The following is a 19,168-nucleotide window of genomic DNA, read 5'->3' on the forward strand; positions in this document are numbered from 1 at the left end:
GCAGGCGTACATCTGCCCTCTCAGGTGGCTACAATCTTGGTCACGGTGAGTTTTAAAGAAAGAGGGGGAAATAGAGGGCTTTAGGGAGGGAACTGCAGAGCATGGGGCCTGGGGAGCTGATGAAATAGCCACCAATGGGGCTGTGGAGTCAAGAGTACAAAAGACCAGAGCCAAAGAAACAAAGTTCTGGGGAGCTGGTCAAAGGAGATATGGAGTGGCAAAGCCATGAAGGTATTTAAACACATGGACAAGAATTTTCAATTTACGGCAATAGGGGACTGGAAGCCAATGTAGGTCAGCAAGAATAGGGTGATGACCACAAAATATATTCTTGCTAAATTAACATTTCTTCCTTATGATAACCACAGTGCTCCATTTGTACCTTGTACAATTGTTTCTAAGTTAAACACGTAATGATAAGTATATGCAAAATGATGGGAGTTCTGTCCCTTTCCACATAAAACAATTATTGGGGTCTTTCCAAAATTATGCATTTGCTACAATGTAAATGTACAATTGAAGTCAAATGCACAAGCATAGCACAGTTGTCACAATATTGTTCACAGTAAGCAACAAGATCGGTGTAGTTTTTAAAATCACTTTTGGCTTTTATTTATTCTCTGCATTTATTGACAAGGTTGATTGAACAAAATAATAGTAGCCAGTTTAACTTATGAATAATCTAGAAATGACAGAAAAAGGTGCAAGACATGCATATTCGATATGCGATATATGTATTAATTCTAATTTGGCTATCCTTTGGAGGAAAAAATAAAACACAGCTTAAATGATTGCATAACATGCAATGTACAAATGTCATTCATCCTTGTCTACTGGTAATAATTTGGTTACATTGGCTTCAATTATTAATCTAAAGAAAATGTTACTGAAAAATGGCTGTCCTCAAGACATTTCATAGACAAGTATTAATTGTCCATAAGCACAAGAGATGGCGAGAAAAGAAGCAGACAATGATAGAAAAAGTGCACACCACGTAGTTTATATTAAACTATATTCAAACAATCTTGACAATTTTTATTTGGATAATCCATTGGTAAACATCATCAATACGACATCTATTGTTGATCTGATAACATCAATGTTGCATTCTTGTATAGATTTCTTTCTGGGATAAACCTATTTGTTAGCTTAATACTGTCACAAATTTCATGATTGCATATGATTTTTCTGCTTAATGCTAAATGTCACAGATCATACACACAATGGTAAGAATTACTATAGCAAAAATGTCACTTTAGTAACAGACAAGTTTTTATGTTTTTGTGTGAAGAATGCATCAGAACCCTGATAAAATAAGTTTAAGGTAAAAATTGCAATGTTGAAATTATGAGAACATACATTACTCTGGCTGTAAAATATACTCACTTACCCTAGTTATGGAATACAAGTTGAACAACACAGCATAACAAGTATGCTGAGGATGCACTACGTGATTGATTCCTACTACACCTTCATGAACTTTCTAATTCAGATATCACAACTACTAATTAATGGTAAATACAGCAACAGGCAACGCCCAAAGCAATTTACAAAACAAATCAATTATAGGAACCAGAGTCTCAGTTCTGAATCATAATCTCTCTTCTCGCCCGTCTCACCAGGTATGCTCATTTCTAATATGTATAATTTTGTTTGGTTGCACTTGGATTGCAACTTCTGCAATTTAAAAAGTTACATAGTATGCATATATTGTACATAGCAGTGCTTACGTCAACTGTTCAAGACATTGAAAAGTTGAATCACCAAGTATAAAGTCTACTATAATACATTTTAATCAATCAGCAACTCTTTCCCAAACCATTTCTGATTTACATCTTGATCGATTGATGACTACCACAGGTCATTTACTGAACATGAATGACTACTACAGGTACTATGTAAAATAATAAAAAACATTTTATAGGCCATATATAAAAAAAAACAAGACAACCAGCAAACAAGATAACTAGCAATCTGGACCACAAATAAAAAAGGAAAAACTAAAACCTTATGGCATTTGTAAACCACTGTTCATTCTGAGTGAATAATAAATAAAAGTGTTTCATAAACAGTAACTGCTTTTTGGTGCACAACAGCTCTGAATAACAATACACAACAAGGACATCAAACATTAGTGCAGAAAGTCTGTTTTTCAAAATTTCTTGCATAAATTTAGAGAAGTAATAGCACACTCCCCTCTAGATTACTGGCTTTTGCTTGATTAAAGTACAGACCTGCATCAGCAATTGATTTTATGTTACAGCTTGCAGTCATTAATAGTTATTTTAAGATCCTTGTAAGTACAATTTACAATTATTATACAAGTTTAGTCCCTTGCATCCCACATATATGTTGTACAACTGATATATATATTGCTTATTTAAAACATGTTAATATAATAATTCCTTTCAGTGCCTTTTATATCCTGTAACACTATAACCTGGCAGTTAGTATAGGTTAAAATCAAGTCATCTGACTAGATACTGGCATCTAAGCATCCAATCAAATAACCCAAATACAGCTATGTGATTGGACATTTCAAATCACAACTGCACGCCAGCTACTGCAAGACTATTGTGTTGCAGGATACAGATTATATTAATAGTTTTATGATCTGTTCATAGAGACATAGAGAAGACAAGTGGCTTGGTAATCTAGGACACTGATTCCATTTGTATCATCTACCAGAGTCTGTGGGCCCCATGTACAAGGTTATTATTTAAGGCAACAAGCTATGTTGATTTTAAATTTATTGCCTTTCTCAACATGGTGATATTACTGTTAATGTCTGTTTCATAGCACTTGATACACAAGATGTTCTTCATATGTCATCAGTTCCTCTTCTAGTGAAGTGACCAGCATTCCAATTTCAACGTAATGTACCAGAAACATCTAAATGGAAGAACATTCATAGTAATTTAAAAAGTAACAAAACATCATTTGAAGGGAATTAATTTATTTAAGGTACTTTACACAGAATTAGATACGGGTTTCCCCTTCCAATTTTCCCCCTAAAGATGTTGATGAGTAATTGCAGATAATTTTGTTTTAGATTTTTTATTGTGCTCATTAAGGTGAGGAATTTCAGTACTTGGACAGGAAGAGAAAAAATGACCATGTGAGAGCACCCTGTCTTAAAAAAGAATCCCCGGTGATTTGCCTCATTGATATACTGAAATTATCTACAGTATATGAAGCATAAAAAAAACCCAGCATGAAGATGTATAGTGTGAAAATATCAGAAAGCAAACTTTATATTAACTTTACAAAACATGATACCATGTGATAATACAGAATGCAACAGATATTATAAATTGACGTATTTCTGCTATGATATTACATATATTACAAATAGTACTTTTACTATTTTTACCTTCATTATGTTGAATGCTTTGTCGATTCCTGGTTTATTGAAACTGAAGTACTTTGATTTGGAACTGCAAACGTTGGGGAGATAAAATAACCATTAAAATGAACATTTTGAGCTTTGGACCATTCTTCTCATTTGAAAACTTTTAGGTAAAATATTTAGGCCTAGATTTTTGGACGAAGTTATCCCTTGCACAAACTGCGTGGTCCGAGGAATCCCGTAAATTGGGCCTCGGACCTTGTTACCATGTGGTCACCATTGCAGGAGGAGCCCTCTGGGAAGAAGGTACAAAGATCAGGCCTGTTCTAGCGCCAGTGGCCCTCAGGGATTGCAAGCCTCAGGAGATGTGGTGAAGGAGGAGGGGGTGTCGCAATCTGGCATCGGGAGATATGGGAGGGAGAGAACGGGGGAAAAAAAAATAAATCGCCGGCCTCAGGGAGCCTGGAGGTCAAGGTCGGGAGAGAGGAACTGCGCTTGTCAGGGCCAGGAAATCAGGGGTCGGGGCTATCAGCGGCAGTGCTTGGGATGGTGCATACTTAGTAAGTAACTTCTAAATACCAGGCAACTTGTGGTCCTTCTCAGAGGCAGGCACAATGGGCCATAATTTGCTGTCAAAATAACGGAGGCTAATGGTGCTCACCATTATTTATGGACGCAGCTATTTGCACTACAAAATGCTCTTATTGGCTCTCCATGATCACATGACCCGATTGCTGATTGGTCCCCTTGGAGGAGAAGACACACCCAGAAGTTTCTCTGGGATGAGTAATTGGAACCATCCAAGTTCTGAGTGATTTTGCAAAATGTAATTCAAGCCATTCTGACTTCAGTCCCCAGACAGGATAGAGCTCCCCCATCCCAGCACAAGTTTCTGACAACCCCAGCCCAAGTTCATGCGCCCCCCCCCCCCCCCAGCCTAAGTTCCTTACCCTCCAGCCCATGTTCATGCCCTCTGCCCCAGCAAAAGTTCATTGACCCCTCCCCAGACCAAGTTCATGCCCCCTCCAGCCAAGGTGCCTGACACCCTCAGTCCAAGTTCCTGACATCATCTCTCTCTCCACCCCACCCCAAATCTCTCTCTCCACCCCAGTCTCTTTCTCTCTCCCCTCCCACTGTCTCTCTTTCTCTCCCTCCCCCCAGTCCCCAGTGTCTACCCCTCTCCCTTCCTCTTTCCTCCTCCCCAATCTCCCTCTCTCTCTTCCCCCCTCATCCCAGTCTCTCTCTCTCTCTCTCTTCCCTCCCCCAGTCTCTCACTCCCCCCAGTCACTCCCTCTCTCTCTCTCTCTTTCCCCCCCCCCCCACTGGCTCTCTTCCACCCAATCTCTGTCCCCCCTGCTCCTCATCGAGCTCTCTCTCCCCAGCCCCAAGTCGCTCTCTTCCCTCCCCTCCCCAGTCACTCCTTTTTTCTCTCCCCACTTTGGTCCCACTCACTTCCCAGTCTCTCTCCCCCGCCCCCCCCTCAGTCTTTCTCTCTCTTTCTTCTCTTCCCCTCCTCCCCCTCATTACCCAGTCTCTCCCTCCCACCCATCTCTCTCTCCTTCTCTCTCTCCATCTCTCCCCAAAAAGCTCTCTCCATCTCTCTCTTCTCTTCCCCACGCTCCTCCCCCCCAGTCTCTCTCTCTCCATTCCCTCCCCAGTCTCGCTCTCTCTCTCCCTCCCTCTTCCCCAATCTCTCTCTCTCTCTCTCTCCCCCCCCCCAGTCTCTCTCTCTCCCCAACTCCCCGAAGCTCTCCCCCTTCCCCAGTCTCTCTCTCTTCCCCTCCCCAGTCCTTCTCTCTCTCACTCCCCCTTCCCAGTCTCTCTCTCTTACTCACTCCCCCTCCCCAGTCTCTCTCTTTCCCCCCCTCCCTCCCCAGTCCCAGTCTCATTCTCTCTCTCCCCCAGTCTTTCTCCCTCGCTGTTCCCCCAGTCTCGCTCTCTCTCCCACTACCTCCGATGTTTTCTCTCCCACAGAAGGCCACAAAATTGTTTCGTAATCCAAAAGCTAGAAGCAGCTCCAGGCTCTCTGTCTCGCGCTCCACTCCCAACTTCCCCACTTCCTGTACCTCGCACTGTGTGACTGAATCGAGGGCCCATGCTCAAAAAGGGGGCGGAGTCCAATGCACGCATACATAGGACACAGAAAAACCTAGTGCAAATAGTCACCGATTATTTATGCACAAATGCTAATAGCAACTTCAGGCGAGGGCAGATGCAGGTTAAGCATGGAAATCCAAAAGAGGATTTGTGAAAACGCCATATTGCTGTCTGGTTAACTATTCAAATATATTCAACAGCATGAAGTTGCTGTATTTGCACGGTAGATATGAACTAAATTTGCCACAGAAAGTTTTGTCTTTTCCATTTCAGTCCATGAACTCTTAATGACGTGATAAGTATTAATTACTGCCAAACAACCTCTCTGACACTGAAAATTATTACAAGTGTGGAGTCTTAATCAGTCAGGTTTTAATTGTTATTGGAGATTTTATAAATGAAAAAAATTTAAGTTTTTAAAAAACTTTTCCTTTGTCTCTTTTTCCTCTCTCTTAATCCACACCACCTTTCCCTCTCTTTCTGTACCTGATTTGGCATTGAATTCACCCGCTCTCATTTATATTTCCATCTCAGTCCTTTGGCTGTTAATTTCACAATCCTTCAATCTGATTGGTTAAGAAAGGCAGTTTATGCCTTATTCACTCAGGTCCTAGATGCCCAGTTTCCCTCAACTTGCACTTTCAGCAATTTGTGGCGCAAAATATTGCGTTTAAACAGGCAAAGGCAAGTCTAACTAAATGGCAGACGCCGCTTGTTGCCCTGCTACAGCAAATGATGGCCCATTGAAGCTACCTCCATAGATATCAGCCGCACCCCCCCCTTCCCCCGCGTCCTATTAAAAGGGAGGAGCGGAGGAACAACACTCAAGGTGATGATGAGGTGAATACCACAGAGAGGATGGCGCTGCAGTCGTACTCATGGAGGATACTATTGGTGACTTTGACTAGCATTAATTATACTCTGCCTGGAAGTATGCTTGGTACTATGGAAAAGTAGAGGAATTTGGGAGGCAGAGGTTTGTTCATAGGACATTAAAGGCAACAAAGTAGTCGATAAAAATATTTTAAAAAAACCTAATGCAATCACTCGAGGTATAGAATATAAAAGCCAAGAGTTAATGATAAGCCTATATACAATCTTAGAAGATCTCAATTAGAGTATTGAGTGCAGTATTGGGCTCCACACTATAGGAATGAGAGACATTTAAGAGGTTTACAACACAATTTCTATACGATGCAGCCCAATGTGAAGAAATATAAAGAAAGACTTGAAAAAGTGGATTTTTTCCCCATCAGAATGATGCAGATTACGGGGTGATGCGATATGATATGATAGAAGTTATGAAAGGCTGGGTCAGAGTAGATAGAAGCAGATTGCTCCCACAAATTGAGAGGCATCACATAAGAAGCCATAGATATAAAATTAATTGCAAAAGATTTAGGACAGCAAGAGAAACTTCTTTAAAGAGTTGTGAGGCTGTGGAATTCACTTCCAGGGTTAGTGGTTCAGGCAGAAACTAAACCAATCAAATCTTGAATGTTGACAAAGTGCATGAAGGAAAGGGGTTGAAGGGATATGAAACCAATAAATATGATATTGCTTGCATGGAGGGCAAATATCAAAATAAACTGGTTGGACGGAATGGCTGTGTTGTAACATCCATATATTTCTGTGTGTGATATTTAGAAGCTAGATGTGATTAGAAGCTTTCAAGTGGAGTCTGATGCTCATTGATATTGTAATAAAGGTTTATAGGATACAAAAATGAAATACTTTAGGGAAGCAGATTTGGGTGATCTGAGAGGAACTCTAGAAAGGATGAAATAGGCTACAGAATTAAACAATACAAGCAAAAATAGAACTTGTTTAAAAAAAACACTAAGAAATGAGGGGGCCGTATTTGAGCCCCGCCCCAAATGGAGCGCACCTACCATTTTTGAAAGTTTTTCTGAAATGCCGGAGAAATTCATACCTTTGAAATTTTTTGAGGGTCGGGGCGGAAATGCCCTTGCAGCGGGTCGGCCGCCCTGATTAGTCATCAGCGTCACGCTGATGTATCACAACATCCCTCCCCATCAGTTAAAGGGGAGGGCCGCTGCGAACACTGCAGCCACTTCAGTGGCAAACACTGGGCCACCAGGGAGGGTTTCGGCTGGGCCAACAGCCTGGCATCCAAGAGGAGATGTCAGACTGCATAGAAACATAGAAAATAGATGCAGGAGTAGGCCATTCAGCCCTTCGAGCCTGCACCACCATTCAATGAGTTCATGGCTGAACATGCAACTTCAGTACCCCATTCCTGCTTTCTCGCCCTACCCCTTGATCCCCATAGCATTAAGGACTACATCCAACTCCTTTTTGAATATATTTAGTGAATTGGCCTCAACAACTTTCTGTGGTAGAGAATTCCACAGGTTCACCACTCTCTGGGTGAAGAAGTTTCTCCTCATCTCGGTCCTAAATGGCTTACCCCTTATCCTTAGACTGTGACCCCTGGTTCTGGACTTCCCCAACATTGGAACATTCTTCCTGCATCTAACCTGTCTAAACCCGTCAGAATTTTAAACGTTTCTATGAGATCCCCTCTCATTCTTCTGAACTCCAGTGAATACAAGCCCAGTTGATCCAGTCTTTCTTGATAGGTCAGTCCCGCCATCCCGGGAATCAGTCTGGTGAACCTTTGTTGCACTCCCTCAATAGCAAGGATGTCCTTCTTGAAGTTAGGAGACCAAAACTGTACACAATACTCCCGGTGTGGCCTCACCAAGGCCCTGTACAATTGTAGCAACACCTCCCTGCCCCTGTACTCAAATCCCCTCGCTATGAAGGCCAACATGCCACTTGCTTTCTTAACCGCCTGCTGTACCTGCATGCCAACCTTCAATGACTGATGCACCATGACACCCAGGTCTCGTTGCACCTCCCCTTTTCCTAATCTGTCACCATTCAGATAATAGTCTGCCTCTCTGTTTTTAACCACCAAAGTGGATAACCTCACATTTATCCACATTATACTTCATCTGCCATGCATTTGCCCACTCACCTAACCTATCCAAGTCACTCTGCAGCCTCATAGCATTCTCCACGCAGCTCACACTGCCACTCAACTTAGTGTCATCCGCAAATTTGGAGATACTACATTTAATCCCCTCGTCTAAATCATTAATGTACAATGTAAACAGCTGGGGCCCCAGCACAGAACCTTGCGGTACCCCACTAGTCACTGCTTGCCATTCTGAAAAATACCCATTTACTCCTACTCTTTTTGCTTCCTGTCTCAGTCCATGTCAGCACACTACCCCCAATCCCATGTGCTTTAACTTTGCACATTAATCTCTTGTGTGGGATCTTGTCGAAAGCCTTCTGAAAGTCCAAATATACCACATCAACTGGTTCTCCCTTGTCCACTCTACTGGAAACATCCTCAAAAAATTCCAGAAGATTTGTCAAGCATGATTTCCCTTTCACAAATCCATGCTGACTTGGACCTATCATATTACCTCTTTCCAAATGCGTTGCTATGACATCCTTAATAATTGATTCCATCATTTTACCCACTACTGATGTCAGGCTGACCGGTCTATAATTCCCTGTTTTCTCTCTCTCTCCTTTTTTAAAAAAGTGGGGTTACATTGGCCACCCTCCACTCGATAGGAACTGATCCAGAGTCTATGGATCAGGTTAGTGGCCCGGCCGAACCCGCGGCCACAATTGTCGGCCCGACCTGGCCATGCCGCCAAGCCATAGCAAGGGTACCGACAGCAAAAGCTGTCAATGGCACCGACCGGCGGCGGTGCTCCCGCTGGGCAATTCTGGGAAGGGTTTGCTGCCAGTCGGTAAGGGGTTGGCGCGCGCGCGCACACCACGACGGGAAAATGGACGGAGCAATCCCCTACACCGCTCCAAAATTGAGGAAGGGCAATTCCTAAAATGGTGGCTTCTCCGCGGAGACTCGGTAGCCAGTCTGCACCGACCTGTGGCCGCCGCTTTCAGGCGACCACAAGTCTTATAGAAAGAGGCAATTTCTGCCCCAAGAAAAAGAAACAGCAGACCACGACTACAGTGGCTAAACAAGGTCAAGAATAATTTAAAGGCCAAACAGAAATAGTCAAGCCTGAAACAAAATGTAGCGGGGTTTAGGAGTCATAAAAAGGTTAGTTGAGGACCATTAAAATGAGAAGAAGAGATAAGAGGGCAGTAGATAAGCAGAATGTACCAAGCAACACGACGCATCAAAGATTATTTTTAAAACTTCGTAGCTGATGGCTTGTTAAAGATCTGATAGCTTATTTTAAGGGTAAAAGTAGAAATACTGAGCAGCTGGAAATGACAAATGTATGACATTTGTTGTTATATTCTTCTCGGATAGAAATTGCGTATGAATTCCAAATCCAGTCATGTTGGTTCAGGTACCTACAGCATGAGTAGAGACCAGTAAAGTATGATTATGAAATAACTCAAAGAATCAACCATTCACTGGCAACTGCACTTCTCTTTCCCTTCTCTAACCTCCCTTTCCTTTCCAAGGCCCTTGAGCAGGTCATTGCTTCCTAACTCCATGCCTTCTTCCACAGCTCCCGATTTGAATCCCTTCAGTCCAGTTTCCATCATGCTCATAGCACCCAGACTATGCTAGTCAAAGTCACCAATAGCATCCTCCATGTGTACGATTGCAGCGCAGTCCTCTCTGTGGTATTCAGCATGGTCCTTCTCCACCAGCTCTCCAGCTTCGTGGGACTGTCCTGCATGTTTGCACTCCTACCTGTACCAATGTAGCCAGCACATCTCAAACAATGGTTCCTCCTCCTGCCTTGACACAGCTATTCAAAGGATCCACTTCAGTCCCTCCCCTACATGCTGACTCTGTGACATTGTGGGGTAGAGATTCTGCTCAGTTGCGTTGTTTTTTTGCCGCAATTCGCCCAAAATCATCGGGATGCGGACAAAAGATTGCGGAATTTTAAGTGAAAATTACATTCGGCGCTTGCCGCAATCTTTTGTGCTCATCCGGGGGGGGGGGGGGGGGGGTGGGGGAGGAAGGAAAAAAAAAAAAAAAAATCGCTCTAGAAGTTTTCCCCACCCACAATACTGGCCATGCCCCCATGGTGAATTAATCACCATTGGAAGTTTACACTAATTGCGCTCATCTGCAGGCCTCCGAGGAGCCTCTAAAAATGAAGCTGGCTCATTTGGGTGCAAAAACACCAACAGGCACATTTTAAGAGCTTTTGAATGCGACTATTTCAATTTACTAAGAAACGGACTATTCTACCTCATTATAACCAACAACTGGTTCTGTATATTTAAAAAAAGTCATTTTCAGTCATTTAAAATTGGGTTACTCACAGGTGGTGGAATGACACGGTGATTAAAAATGCTTATTTGTGTGTTAAATCCATTTTCAACTTTCATTTTCAGACTATTAATTAAACTGTATCAAGTTACCACTCTTAAATATATCAAGGAATTATTTTGCAGCCAAATTTATAAAAATGATGTTGTAAAACACTGCCCAATTGTGCTGGTTCATGGCAGATTTTGTGCTCGGCGATATGTAAATTAGTTTGAGTAGAAACATGAGAGAGAAAAAAAACTTCTCAAAACTAGCGCAATTACGCCCAAAGCAGAAACATTACCCTCATCTGTAGGAATGGGGTCAGTTTGCTTAAGTATGTTGACGGAACTCAACCCTACTTTTTTGCTGCTTGCCTCATTCCCACAACCACTTCAGAGCTATCCGACTACTTGACTGAACATTAAGTCATGGACGAGGGAGAATTTCTTCCAACAGAACATTTGGAAGACTGAAGCCATCGTTTCTGGCCTCTGCAAAAAAACTTCGCTTCCTGCCCACTGGGTCTTTCCTCAGGTTAAATCAAGACCGTTTCCAATCTCGGCATCATGTTCGACCCGGAGTTGGGGTTCAAATCCAACAGACGATACATTAGCAAGACAACTAATTTATCATCTCTAACATTGCTCACCTCGTTCCCTCCACCAACAAAACTCTTATCCACACTTTCGTAACCTATAGACTCAACTTCTCGAACACCAGCTAACCTAACATTATAGTATGAAAAATACACAAAATCACATTATCATTGTCCATCTGAGGAACCTAAAAGGCTAGGAGTAGTCAGCATAATTTGAGGAAACAGTTGAAACATGACAAATCCTCTGGACTTCGAAGATGATAAGTAAATTAGTGGATATGGGCATCTTGTGCATATAATTTACAGTGGTTTTCTGAAGGTATTTAATAAAGCTACATGTGCTACTTTTAAAGACTAGAGATTGGGAAATTAAAGACCATTTAGCCAGATGAATTGAAAACTGGCTTGGCAATAGGAAGTTGCAGGAGAAAACATTAAACATGTATAAAATGAAGGGGGATGCTTATGTTTGTTGTTTTTCAAGACAATTCTTCTTGACCAAGTAAAATGTATTTTAATTAAGATAAATGTATTCTTTATCAACATATATAGCCAACAATACTTAATGTTGTGGAAAATATTACCACCTTTGGAACTTTCTTCATCAGATTCGTCATCTATCCAGTGCTGATCTGTCCCTCCTAACAATCGGTTTTGAGATTCACTCAAAGGTCTAGAAGGAAGCGACTGTCCATCTGCAATACTGTAATAATACCAATTACAACAACAACTTGCATTAATATGGAGCCATTAATATCGTAAAACATCCCAAGTCGCTTCACAGAAGTGTAATCAGGCAAAAATTGACACCAAGCCAAAGAAGGGGCAGGTTAGGTAGGCTTTAAGGAGCATATTAAAAGGAGAAGAAATTGAGCTGGGAAAAGAATGGGAACCAAATAATTCTGGCTAGAACTTTTTCACGGGTTATAGATGTTGGGGGGGTGGCGGCGGAAAGATTATTGTTACATATGCAACAGGCAAGGATATAGTGCTAGTCTGGGTCTGGACAATGAAACAGAACAAGTAAGTGACCCAAACCTAATTTGGTTCACAATACAAATAAAGAAAATGAAAAAAAAGTGGAGGTAAAGATGATCGACTGGAAATTGCCTAATTTCAATTAACACTCATGTGGAAGCTCCAGGAAATTCTGGGGCAGCATAATGGGTACGGAGACCTGACGTAATGGGTTTTGACCCTGTGCTAGTGGAATGCTGATTTGCCTTGTGCGGGGCAGAGGAAAATCTCCCCTATGCTCTAAATGAGCAGAGTGGAGAACGAAAGATTTGGGAGTGCAGATACATAAATCTTTATAGGCGAGAGTAGAGAGAAGAAAAACAAATGGGATTCTTGTTTTGATACATCGGAGCATTGAATATAAAGACAAAGTGGTGATGCTGAATTTGTCCAAAACATTAAGCGAGGGTGTCCAAGCTTTTGCATCATGGAGCCTAGGGAGGCACATATAAAGTTTAAATCCTGGCAGCAGCAACAAATAAATGGTTTCCAATAATTACTTCATCCTTTCATTGGGGCTCAGAAAAGATTAAGTGCCATCTATAAATCTGATGCTTTAAGAGATATGCCAGATTTATCTAGGTTAAGCAACTAGAGGAAAAAGGCAAACATATTTTAATAATGAAAATTGAAAGTTTCAAAACGAATACTTTTTGTCACCAGTAGGGGGAGAAATGAAAACCAAATGCATTCTTCAATCTCGAGTTATGCTGGAGATGAAAGAAGAGCGTGTAAATTTATTATTGCAACAAGTATTTGTCCAGTCTAATTGCTGCAGTTGGAAGCTTGATTATTGCAGTTTGCTTTATCAGCTAACTTTGATTTTGCTTGAACATTTTCGCAAATTACAACATGAAAAACAATTCAACAGGCAGCAGCAAATGGAGTTAACTAAATGGAATAATAAATTAATAGATAATATAAACAAAAGTAGTAAATACTTATTGGCAGGTTCAGTATGGTTGATTGTGTTGGGTTGTTCTGCATCTTGACTGACCAGGCGAGTTGGATAAGAACACCCATCACCTAGGCTGAATGATAAAAAGTCAAGACAATACATTTTCACGACCAACAATGGGATTCTCATGAAAGTAAGCATTTTCAAACATGATTGGAGCATAGTAAATTAGTTTCTTTTGGGGAGGATTAAAATGAGCAAGATGGGCCAATGGCTATACTCCTCTGTGAACATTATAAAAGAAAACTTGTTTTACAATTTTACAGTGTCAGCTGTGGCTCAGTTGGGAGCACCCTTGCCTCTGAGTCAGAAGGTTGTGGGTTCAAGTCCCACGCCAGAGACTTGAGGACAGAAATCTAGGCTGGCACTCCAGTGCTGAGGGAGTGCTGTGCTGTCGGAAGTGCCATCTTTCAGATGAGACGTTGAGGTCCCGTTTGTCCCATCAGATTGACGTAAAAAATCCTAAGGCACTATTTCAAAGAAAAGCAGGGGAATTATCCTCGGTGTCCTGGCCAATATTTATCCCTCAATTAATCACTAAAAATCACATTATCCCATTAGTGTGTGTGGTGCTTGCTGCATTTCGTACATTTAAACAGTGACTACACTTTAAAAATACTTCTTGGTCATCCTTTGCTGATTTTTTTTTTAAAAAAGCTCCCAATTCTCAAGCTTACTATTCTTTTTGACAACATTATAAGCCTCGTCTACTAACATAGAAAATAGGTGAGGAGTAAGTCATTCAGCCGTTCGAGCCTGCACCACCACTGAATAAGATCATGGCTGATCATTCACTTCAGTAACCTTTTCCTGCTTTCTCTCCATACCCCTTGATCCCTTTAGCCATAAGAGCCATAAGAATGAGAGGGGACCTCATAGAAACGTTTAAAATTCTGACGGGTTTAGACAGGTTAGATGCAGAAAGAATGTTCCCAATGTTGGGGAAGTCCAGAACCAGGGGTCACAGTCTGAGGATAAGGGGTAAGCCATTTAGGACCGAGATGAGGAGAAACTTCTTCACCCAGAGAGTGGTGAACCTGTGGAATTCTCTACCACAGAAAGTAGTTGAGGCCAATTCACTAAATATATTCAAAAGGGAGTTAGATGAAGTCCTTACTACTCGGGGGATCAAGGGTTATGGCGAGAAAGCAGGAAGGGGGTACTGAAGTTTCATGTTCAGCCATGAACTCATTGAATGGCGGTGCAGGCTAGAAGGGCTGAATGGCCTGCTCCTGCACCTATTTTCTATGTCTCTATGTCTATGTCTAACTCCCTCTTGAATATATCTAACGAATTGGCATCAACAACTCTCTGCGGTAGAGAATTCCACAGGTTCACAACTCTCTGAGTGAAGAAGTTTCTGCCCATCTCAGTCCTAAATGGCTTACCCCTTATCCTTAGACTGCGTCCCCTGGTTCTGGACTTCCTCAATATCAGGAACATTCTTCCTGCATCTAACCTGTCCAGTCCCGTCAGAGTTTTGTATGTTTCTATGAGATCCCCTCTCATCCTTCTAAATTCCAGTGAATACAGGCCCAGTTGATCCAGTCTCTCCTCATATGTCAGTCCTGCCATCCCAGGAATCAGTCTGGTGAACTTTCGCTGCACTCCCTCAATAGCAAGAATGTCCTTCCTCAGATTAGGAGACCAAAACTGTACACAATATTCCAAGTGAGGCCTCACCAAGGCCCTGTACAACTGCAGTAAGGCCTCCCCTGCTCCTATACTTAAATCCCCTAGCTATGAAGGCCAACATATGATTTGCCTTCTTCACCGCCTGCTGTACCTGCATGCCAACTTTCAATGACTGATGTATCATGACATCCAGGTCTTGTTACACCTATCCTTTTCCTAATCTGCCGCCATTCAGATAATATTATGTTTTCATGTTTTTGCCACCAAAGTGGATAACCTCACATTTATCCACATTATACTGCATCTGCCATGCGTTTGCCCACTCACCTAACCTGTCCAAGTCACTCTGCAGCCTCTTAGCATCCTCCTCACAGCTCACACTGCCACCCAGCTTAGTGTCATCTGCAAACTTGGAGATATTATACTCAATTCCTTCATCTAAATTATTAATGTATATTGTAAATAGCTGGGGTCCCAGCACTGAGCCCTGCGGCATCCCTCAAGTCACTGCCTGCCATTCTGAAAAGGACGCATTTATCCCGACTCTGTGCTTCCTGTCTGCCAACCAATTCTCTATCCACGTCAGTACATTACCTCCCGTACCATGTGCTTTAATTTTGCACAGCAATCTCTTGTGTGGGACCTTGTTAAAAGCCTTTTGAAAGTCCAAATACATCACATCCACTGGTTCTCCCTTGTCCATTCTACTAGTTACATCCTCAAAAAATTCGAGAAGATTTGTCAAGCATGATTTCCCTTTCATAAATCCATGCTGACTTGGATCGATCCTGTCACTGCTTTCCAAATGCGCTGCTATTACATCTTTAATAATTGATTCCAACATTTTCCCCACTACTGATATCAGGCTAACCGGTCTATAATTACCCATTTTCTCTCCCCCTCCTTTTTTAAAAAGCGGTGTTACATTAGCTACCCTCTAGTCCATAGGAACTGATCCAGAGTCGATAGACTGTTGGAAAATGATCACCAATGCATCCACTATTTTTAGGGCCACTTCCTTAAGTACTCTGGGATGCAGACTATAAGGCCCCGGCGATTTATCGGCCTTCAATCCCATCAATTTCCTGAATACAATTTCCCACCTAATAAGGATTTCCTTCAGTTCCTCCTTCTCACGAGACCCTCGGTTCCCTAGTATTTCCAGAAGGTTATTTGTGTCTTCCTTCGTGAAGACAGAACCAAAGTATTTGTTCAACTGGTCTGCCATTTCTTTGTTTTCCCATTATAAATTCACCTGAATCTGACTGCAAGGGGCCTACATTTGTCTTCACTAATCTTTTTCTATTCACATATGTATAGAATTTTTGCAGTCAGTTTTTATGTTCCCAGCAAGATTCCTCTCATACTCTATTTTCCCCCTCCTAATTAAACCCTTTGTCCTCCTCTGCTGAAGTCTAAATTTTCCCAGTCCTCAGGTTTATTGCTTTTTCTGGCCAATTTATATGCCTCTTCCTTGGATTTAACACTATCCTTAATTTCCCTTGTTAGCCACGGTTGACCCATCAGACAGGGATGTACAATTTTTACTCCAGACCAGGGATGAAGAATTGTTGAAGTTCATCGATATGATCTTTAAATGTTTGCCATTGCCTATCCACCGTCAACCCTTTAAATATCATTCGCCAGTCTATTCTAACCAATTCATGTCTCATACCATCAAAGTTACCTTTCTTTAAGTTCAGGACCCTAATCTCTGAATTAACTGTGTCACTCTCCATCTTAATAAAGAATTGTACCATATTATGGGCAACTCTTCCCCAAGGGGCCTCGCACAACAAGATTGCTAATTAATCCTTTCTCATTACACATCACCCAGTCTAGGATGGCCAGCCCTCTAGTTGGTTCCTCGACATATTGGTCTCGAAAACCATCCCTAATATACTCCAGGAAATCCTCCTCCACCGTATTGCTACCAGTTTGGTTAGCCCAATCTATAGGTAGATTAAAGTCACCCATGATAACTGCTGTACCTTTATTGCACGTATCCCTAATTTCTTGTTTGATGCTGTCCCCAACCTCACTACTACTGTTTGGTGGTCTGTACACAACTCCCACTAGCATTATCTGCCCTTTGGTATTCCACAGCTCCACCCATACAGATTCCACATCATCCAAGCTAATGTCCTTCCTTACTATTGCATTAATTTCCTCATTAACCAGCAACCCCACCCCACCTCCTTTTCCTTTCTGTCTATCCTTCCTGAATGTTGAATACCCCTGGATGTTGAGTTCCCAGCCTTGGTCACCCTGGAGCCATGTCTCCGTGGTGCCAATTGTATCGTATTCGTTAATTGCTGCCTGCGCAGTTATTTCATCCACCTTATTACGAATACTCCTCGCATTGAGGCAGAGCCTTCAGGCTCATCTTTTTAAACACACTTTTTTCCTTTAGAATTTTGCTGTAATGTGGCCCTTTTTGATTTTTGCCTTGGGTTTCTCTGCCCTCCACTTTTACTTTTCTTCTTTCTATCTTTTGCTTCTGCCCCCATTCTACTTCCTTCTGTCTCCCTGCATAGGTTCCCATCCCCATGCCATATTAGTTTAACCCCTCCCCAACAGCACGAGCAAACACTCCCCTTAGGACATTGGTTCCGGTCCTGCCCAGGTGCAGACCGTTCAGTTTGTATTGGTCCTACTTCCACCAGAACCAGTTCCAATGTCCCAGAATTTGAATCCCTCCCTTCTGCACCACTCCTGAAGCCACGTATTCATCCGAGCTATCCTGCAATTCCTACTCTGACTAGCACGTGGCACTGGTAGCAATCCTGAGATTACTACCTTTGAGGTCCTACTTTTTAATTTAATTATTAGTCTAATACTATCCTTAACTTCTCGAGTTAACCACAGCTGTGCCACTTTTCCCATGGAGTTTTATTCCTCAAGGGAATGTATATTCATTAAGAATTATGAATTATTTCTCCTGTTTGCCATTGCTTATCTACGGTCAGATCTTTTCATCTAATTTCCCAATCTACAGCAGCCAACTCGCCCTCATATCTCCATAATTGGCTTTGTATAAATTAAAAACTCTAGTTTCGGACTTAACCACAGCACTCTCAAACTTAACATGAAATTCTACCATATTATGATCACTCTTCCCCAGAGGATCCTTTACTGAAGATTACTTATTAACCCTGTCTCATTACTCAATACTAGATCTAAAATAGCCTGTTCCCTAGTTGGTTCCTCGACATATTGTTCTATCTGGAATGGAATCTATGAACTTGTACGCCAAACTACCTTTGCCAAAGTAGTTTGCCCAGTTTATATGAAGATTAAAGTCCTAAATGTTACATGCTCCTCTAATTTTCTGATTCATATTCTGTCCAACGCAAGATGTAATAGCAGCACATTTGGAAAGCAGTGACAGGATCGGTCCAAGTCAGCATGGATTTATGAAAGGGAAATCATGCTCGACAGATCTTCTAGAATTTTTTGAGGATGTAACTGGTAAAGTGGACAAGGAGGAGCCTGTGGATGTGGTGTTTTTAGACTTTCAAAAGGCTTCTGACAAGGTCCCACACAAGAGATTAGTGTGCAAAATTAAAGCACGTAGTATTGGGGGTAATGTACTGATGTGGATAGAGAACTGGTTGGCAGACAGGAAGCCAAGAGTAGGAATAAACAGGTCCTTTTCAGAATGGCAGGCAGTGACGAGTGGGGTACCGCAAGGTTCAGTGCTGGGACCCTAGCTATTTACAATATACATTAATGATTTAGATGAAGGAATTGAACGTAATATCTCCAAGTTTGCAGATGACACTAAGCTTGGTGCAGAGTGAGCTGTGAGGAGGATGCTAAGAGGCTGCAGGGTGACTTGGACAGGTTAGGTGAGTGGGCAAATACATGGCAGATGTGGTATAATGTAGATAAATGTGAGGTTATCCACTTTGGTGGTAAAAACAGGAAGTCAGATTATTATGTGAATGGTGACAGATTAGTAAAAGGGGAGGTGCAATGAGACCTGGGTGTCATGGTACATCAGTCATTGAAAGTTGGCATGCAGGTACAGCAGGCAGCGAAGGCGGCAAATGGCATGTTGGCCTTCATAGCGAGAGGATTTGAGTACAGGAGCAGGGGAGGTCTTACTACAGTTGTACAGGGCCTTGGTGAGGCCACACCTTGAATATTGTGTACAGTTTTGGTCTCCTAATCTGAGGAAGGACATTCTTGCTATTGAGGGAGTGCAGCGAAGGT

The 19,168-nt window shown here is 42.0% G+C and overlaps 1 protein-coding gene across 1 annotated transcript in view; it reads right to left on the reverse strand.

The window, feature by feature from the left end:
* Positions 1-609: 609 nt before the first annotated feature.
* LOC139275146 (palmitoyltransferase ZDHHC20-B-like) overlaps positions 610-19,168 on the reverse strand; it is a 143,717-nt gene continuing 125,158 nt past the window's right edge. Inside the window, exons 10-13 of the mRNA XM_070892201.1 lie at positions 13,299-13,388; positions 11,928-12,043; positions 3,374-3,437; positions 610-2,892 (exon numbers count right to left, since the gene is read on the reverse strand). Of these exons, the coding sequence (XP_070748302.1) occupies positions 3,379-3,437; positions 11,928-12,043; positions 13,299-13,388 (265 nt within the window). The 3' untranslated portion in view covers positions 610-2,892; positions 3,374-3,378. The remainder of the gene's footprint in view (positions 2,893-3,373; positions 3,438-11,927; positions 12,044-13,298; positions 13,389-19,168) is intronic.

The sequence above is a fragment of the Pristiophorus japonicus genome, chromosome 10 (assembly GCF_044704955.1).
Source record: "Pristiophorus japonicus isolate sPriJap1 chromosome 10, sPriJap1.hap1, whole genome shotgun sequence".
NCBI lineage: Eukaryota > Metazoa > Chordata > Chondrichthyes > Pristiophoridae > Pristiophorus > Pristiophorus japonicus.